At 45.4% G+C, this 7,114-nt stretch overlaps 1 protein-coding gene across 1 annotated transcript in view; it reads right to left on the bottom strand.

The window, feature by feature from the left end:
• Positions 1-1,520: 1,520 nt before the first annotated feature.
• LOC115321560 (connectin) overlaps positions 1,521-7,114 on the bottom strand; it is a 100,536-nt gene continuing 94,942 nt past the window's right edge. Inside the window, exon 3 of the mRNA XM_040218774.3 lies at positions 1,521-2,249. Coding sequence (XP_040074708.1) covers positions 1,675-2,249 — 575 coding nt within the window. The 3' untranslated portion in view covers positions 1,521-1,674. The remainder of the gene's footprint in view (positions 2,250-7,114) is intronic.

The following is a 7,114-nucleotide window of genomic DNA, read 5'->3' as shown; positions in this document are numbered from 1 at the left end:
CGTGACCATAGTGGCCAGTCACGTGACAAAAGTGGCCTTTTTTCCGCTAACCACAAATTTCGCGCCGTAAATATAGGTTTAAAAGTTTTTGTTTTTCATTGTAAGTATTGTTTTAGGACATTCTTTTTCCATCTTTTTCCATCATTTCAAATATTTTTTGGCTTTTGCATGTGTTTTTTAGTTAGGTTGATTACGTATACAATAATAAACATACCCACTTCAATTTTGTTGGGTTTTGTACCCCCTCCCCACTTTAGTTACAATATCTTGTCAAAGAGAGATAGAGCTCATGTTGAAACTTCGCCAACTCCCAGAGTTGCAGTGTTTCAGTTCAGAAACCCAGGTGAGACGCGAAAAACGAAAGATTGTACAGTCTTTGGGTTTATTTTGTTTTAAAATTCACGGGAGCTTCCCAGAAATCAGCTATTATTGATGACTGCGAGATGTACATAGCAAACCAAACCTATGAGAATCGTGCGCTTAAAATAGTCTTCATATCTTAACTCATTTCCCATTCAGAGCTTTTCAAAATAAATAATCCCACTTTATTCCGCAAACCTGATTGCCCAACTGAAATATGTAATATTTTAAATGAACCTAAAATGAGGTATCCTTAGCTCCTGGGCATTGAAACAGAAAACAAATAATAACGATCACTCGGAGAACTTGGTTTCTTTAGAACCAAAACAAACTCACCCACTTAAGAATACCTTTGCTCGTACAATTCAAAAAACAAAAAAGACGAACACCAGTTTTGTCAGTCATTAAAATTATACTCTCAGCCGTCCCTGCTTCTGTACTGGCCTACATTGCACTCCCAAAATCAATTATTATTATTTTTTTTATTTCGTATAGCTAATTAGAAGGATATCGGTATCGTGCTGTGATTCGTGTTCAGTCTCAATGGCGAAAGGGCCTGACGCCAATTTTTACCAGTGACGCTGCACAGCCATTGGGTGCTATCCGATTAGCCCTTCTCATTTGCTATACTTTTAGAAAAAGCCAATGATTGGTGTTGCTTTATTACTTGGGTTTCAGCTTGTCGGTCCATTACTGAATAAAAGGTTAAAAAGCGCGAACGAACGGCGTCAATGAAGACAAATGGAGGACCGGACAGGCGCTTCTCCTACGCCTGTTCTGTCATCCGTGTCTCTTCGTTGTCCCCGTTTGATCGCGTTTTTTTAACCTTTTATTGTATTGGTGTTCCTGCCGTGCGTCTTGGAAGGCAGTATACATGCAGGTGCTTTTGAGAGCGCAGTAAGTTCCAAGTCCTGGAGGTAAGACTGACACAATCATATAAAACAAGAACGAACGAACAATGAAAAGGGCGCACGTCTCAACTTCACTCGGCGCTACATAAGCAGACGAGGCTTTTGCTTTGTCCACACCACATGACATGAACTACGTTAACAGACAATAACAAAACAAGGTCACCTTAGCCTTGCAATGTATCGGGGTTTTGGACACTTTCCATTAAAAGCACGACGCACACTTAATTTCTCAGAAAAAAAAACAAAACAAAAAACATAAAGTACACAACCGAGCGACACGCCACAGCGGTTCATGATCACAGACCGACGGCCAGTCCTCGCGGCATTGTCCTTCGCACCAGGACCGACCACAAGAACCGACCAGTACCACCCTGTCCTCGTTCGCAGTCGTCGCACTGCGCGATCAGCTACACGTCGACATGGCGGCCGCCGCCATACAGGACCAGAAGAGGCCGACCAGGCACCACCCTGCGTCCGTCCGTCGTCCGGAAGCAGCCCCGTTGCCCCTGTGCTGCTGCTGTCCCCTGGACGATGACGCCAGCACATCCGCGCCCTTTCGCTGATTCAATACAACCTCGATGTCGTTCTTCGTCAGCTGCACATCATCGTCGTTGCCGGCTTTGTTCTCGTCGGGATCGATGTCGGGATCTGGAGAGGCCCCGTCATTAATCCTGTTACCGGACTCCTCCGCGGCTTCCTTGTCTCCTTTCCCGGCGGCTGTCGGCGGCGGTCGGGCCGAAGCCTTTCGGGTGGTGGAGTGGGCGATGGCGGCGGCGCTGCGGAACTCTGGCCTGGCGTAGTTGGCGGGGCAGCCCAGCTGGCTGGCGCTGAGTCGGGACACCTTGCTGCTGCTCAGGTTGCCGCTGGCTTGGAAGTCGCACTTGACGTGCCTCAGCTCGCGCCGGAGCTTGTCGTTCCTGGTGGCGTTCTCCAGGTGCAGCATCCACACAAGGCGGCAGTCGCAGCTGAACTTGTTGCCTGGAGGAAAACGAGAACCGTTTATCGATCGATTGATTGACAGGTTCACTAATCGGCAGATTAACTGTGTAAGTGACAAACTGCCTGACTGTGCTTATGCTTTTTATGACGTCCCAATTATTATGTACCGCCAGCATCATGGGTTGCATGCACATTTAAAATGAATAAAGACAAAGGATTTATTGTAAAAGTAGTTGTTTGGCTAGTCGCGGATGAATGTTTTCAACCACGGTTGAAAGCCCTAAAAGTACAAACACAAGAGAAAAGACAAACACGGACGCTACCCACAACTCTTTTTGAAAAAAGAAGATAGAAGTGTAAATATATGCAATTCTATTGACGCTTCTATCGACATGTCGATACATTTATCGTCACCTAGGCTACGCATGTGCAGGGATACCCACCCTTCAACCATTTACATAAATGTATTAAACAAACGTATCTCGGCATTATACACTGCAATCGACGCGTCGCTCACGCATTGGGGCCCCCTCTTCCTGATAAAGTACGCCTCTTTGCAGTTCGCGTGCTCTTTCATTCTTGCTTCTACCTAAATCTTGTTGTCACCAAAGCGTGGCTCACATCAGCTCATCCACGCCCTACAGGGCGTGAATGAGGGGGCTTCCCTCAAATACGGTCTTGGCGAAATTGGCAGAGGTCATCCTACATAAAGTAAAAGCCACACAACCAGAAAAGTGACGCAGTCGGCACAGAGCAACATCAGTTTTGAGGTCCTACCATACGTACACAAAATGTCGCATAACCTCAAAAAGGTTGCGAACAGGTATGGAGTGCCTCTTGCGTTTTCAGCTCTCCAGAAACTCGGCCAAATGTGTCCTCGAATGGCTAGTGAAAGCAAAAACGAGCGAGCATGTGGTACGAAGCACGTCAAACCGTATATCGAATGCGTCATAGGGGTCGTGTATGAAATACCGCTAACGTGTGGGAACTTTTACGATGGGCAAACGGCAAAGTGCACCAATGACCGTTAGAGGGTGCGTGCATAACATTTGATGACAAGTGACGGGGCACATTTGCCCACGCACCGCAGGGCCTGCAAATGTGAGTCACGCTTCGGTGACACCCAGATTCTAGGTAGAAGCAAGAATCAAAGAGCACGCGAACTGCAACAGGCGTACTGTATCCCTGCGCATGCGTAGCCTGAGTGACGATAAGTGTAGCAACATATACATATATGTGTGCGTCTATCTTCTTTTTTCGAATACATTTGTTAGTAACGCCCGTGTTTGTCTTCTCTTGTGTTCGTCTTTTTAGCGCTTTTACCATGATTCAAAAAGAATTCATTGGCGAATTACCGTTGCAAACAAATAATATTTAGTGGAATTAAGTTTTGTATAACTGATGCGGGTGGTCCTAGAACGTCAAGTAACTATGTATTGTTCCAACATCCGAGGAAAGGATATTGACCGAAATAGAATAAGTCACCTAGTGTTGATAGTCTCCAAAAAAATAAAATGTTGGGGAGGGGGGGGAGGGGGGGCAGGTGTTTCAAAACGGCTACACTCGGTGTAAAAGGTTTATAGTTTACAACAACAAAAAAAAAAAAAATCCAACAACCGCATCTCCACGTGGTGAATGATGTTGATTGGGACGAAGCTCTGGTGGTGCTTGTCTGCATAGACGCTGAGGCGCAGCATGCCGAGACTTTCGTTCGTTTTCATCCAAGTCACGCTGCGGTCAAATGCTCAAATGCATATATAACCACGTTCCATACCACACGTTCTCTTTCTGACAAGGATGAAAACCAATGAAAGGCTCGGCACGCTGCGGCTCACCGCCTACGCAGACAAGCACCACCAGAGCTTCGCCCCAATCAACATCATTCACCACGTAGAGATACGGTTGTTTTGTAGTTGTTTTTGGTTTTTTTTTTGCCCTACACGAGCACGGGGCCACGTGCTCACGTGCTCGTGACCCGACGGCGGACGGACATACGGACATGGCTAGCCCCTAAGGAGTTTCGCCCCTAAAAGTTGAAAACACGAATACCTCAGAAATTTCGCACATTTCAGGTCACCAAAAATACAGTTGCTAAGTGCGAGCCGATTGGTGAAGCGTTCGTGACATTCTTCTTGGTCACACGCGGAACATTCAATCAAGATGTCCGGAAGCCCAAATGTCCTTCAAAACTATCACGAGATACATCATCAGCTTCCACGCAATAGGTTTTCTGGGAAGTGCAAACAAACCTACAATGCAAGCAGCCATTGGTAAAATTTTAAAAATAAACCTTCTGCAGGAGGCATCATCCTGACGGATGAACTGTTTCGCTAAGAGACTTAGTTGTGTGCCCCTTAAGCCGTGGTCACACGTTGTTCCCTGCAGACATGATGACAAACATTATCAGCAGGCACGCCTCAAGCAGCTTCCAAGCATTTTGCTCCATGCATACTTCGAACATGCAGGCTTCGTACGTACAATGTGACAGCAGAGTCACAACTAAGGTACCCCTCAGACACTGTCTGCACAATGTCTTTTGTATGAAGTATCAGCAGTGTGCCCATGGCTTTAGAGAAACGCTGGCTAGTTTTCTCACTGCGCGGCGTGCCTAGGCGATGCCTAGGAATAAAGTAAGCTATCCTAGAAGCTTAATGAATCAACAAAAAAGGAAACTGGCGTCATTACTTTTTCTACGTAGCTTCGGAAGAAGTACAGCTTACATGGATTCCCTGCTCGCATATGCTCCTGTATGTATATTGCCTCAAAATGCACGCGGAACGTCAGCCATCGATTTCTCTTTAATCAGCTCTGCTAATGAAAAGGGCGAGCGGTTTTGCCAATGAGGATAGCGGACCGTATTGCGTCCCTCCCAGGGGCATGCAGTCACGGTGGCGGGTGCTTTCCAAAAAGAAAATGGAGGTATCATGTTAAAAAGAAGAAATCAGGAAGTGCAACACTAGACCAAAAATATATATAAATAAGAGAGGTAGACGAGGAGATTGGGCATGAGTAAATCGAGAGGGAAGCCTAAATTAGTGCACGGGAATTATTAATTAGCGCGAAATTGTCTCTACACAAAAGCGGTTGTGCTAACCCGGCAAACTTCAACACGTCCAGCAACGGGTCTCGCACCATGCTTAAGTTAACGAGTCCATCCGGTAAATAAGATAATCATCTCTGCAGGAGGATTTCCCATTCTAGCTTCAGAAAATTTGTCGAAGAGCAGGCGACGGTGGCTATTGGATTATACGCGACTGAAAAATATTGTACATTTGTTGTTTGTCATTGTGTCGGGTACAAGAAAGAGTCTCCAAGATACAGAAGCAAAAAAAGCATCCGCCTCTTTCTGCCCCCTCGAGGCAACACTGATTTTATAGCATGATACAAAGCACTTTTCTCATTAGCTGATCCGATTAACCAAAAAGCCACGAAAAGTGTTCCGTGTTCATTTCGGTGAAGAATACAGACGAAGATTTCTGAGGGTCTAGACAAATAAAGAATCACCGAATAGAAAAAAAAAGGAGTCAATTTCTCTTCTTCTTTGCCAATCTCGACCTATGTGTGGTCCGCGGAAACCGAGTTGGAGAGGTATCATAAGCGGGACCAAGGATTTACTGAGTTCACGAAGAAATATTACTTTCCCTCTTCGCCTCAATTTAGGCTTCCGAAAGGAAACGCCTTTTTTTCTTTCTATTCTTTTTTGCCCGGATCAGCGATCGAATCCGGCAGCTCCGGAATGATCCTGGAGGCCGAACAATGCGCCTTCAAGAAAGGAGATTAAATGTAACTCATAAGAAAGAACCTACTTAATTCTTGTTCATTCGGGTCGTGTTTGAGATCATAAAGAAGGCCGACATACGACATCCCCCCAAGTAATCAGAGAGGCGCCGTCTTTTTTCCACGAGATTAGAAGATGAGAAGCGATGGATTTGGCACTTCTCATCGTGGATACGGTTTGATTCGCGCTTCAAATGTGGATCTCAAAAATCTTATAATTCATTTTTATTTTCTATTGTGGTGGATGTTTGGAATATTCTGTTCGAGTATATTTGCGTCTCCAGCTCATTGCTCGCCCTCTCCCGGCTGAAACGAGAAGCGCTGTAGCGGGGGTGCCCCGGTTATCGTGGGCTCCTGGGGACTATGCAAGACGGAGGGACGAAGGGAGCGGGACATTGCTGCCTGCTGCGATTGGTCAGCGCCACAACGCTGACCAATCGCAGCGGGCAATGTCCCGGTCCCATCGGTCCGCCATCTTGAATAACCCCACAGCTCAGCGGGCACGGCGGAACATCTCGCGACCATGGCTCACCAACAGCCAGTCTTGAATGCAAACAGCATTCTTCACTGTACCAATGTAATGTAGCATCCCGTATGGGACTTGAACCACACGGGCTCCTAAATACGAAACATATTTATCCAAGCAAACAAATTATAATTTGAGACACCGGCAGTTTTCAAAACCTAAAATAAGAACTAATTACGGTACACAAAAAGTATTCTACCAGATAACCGATCTTCTTAACAGAAATTATTGTGTATTCGAATTAGCCCAGACAATAGCGTCCATGTTTCTTTTCAAAAAATACCTTACGGTATACTTCAATGTGCGTAGTGTGTATTCCTAGTATAGTTCACATCAAAATAGATTGTACATTTTTTGTGTCTCATATTTTTATCTTCTCAGATATTGTTTTATTTTTGATTTGTGCTGTTTTGATTCATTTCCTGTGCCCTGCTGCTGAGTGCTGTAACGGGGGTTGGGACCTAGTCAGGGGATTCGTTTTCGCCTTTTGTCCCAACCTCCCTGACAATTGTGTCAAAAATAAAAATAAACAAACAAAAAAAAACATTCCAAGAAATTTCTGCGCGTCTACTTATCTGTAAAAATTTTGAAGAGACGACCT

This window comes from Ixodes scapularis, unplaced genomic scaffold, assembly GCF_016920785.2.
Source record: "Ixodes scapularis isolate PalLabHiFi unplaced genomic scaffold, ASM1692078v2 PGA_scaffold0__279_contigs__length_252992795, whole genome shotgun sequence".
Taxonomy (NCBI): Eukaryota; Metazoa; Arthropoda; class Arachnida; order Ixodida; family Ixodidae; genus Ixodes; species Ixodes scapularis.
Note: the sequence above shows the minus strand (reverse complement) of the source record. Positions and strands in the feature narration are given on the sequence as shown.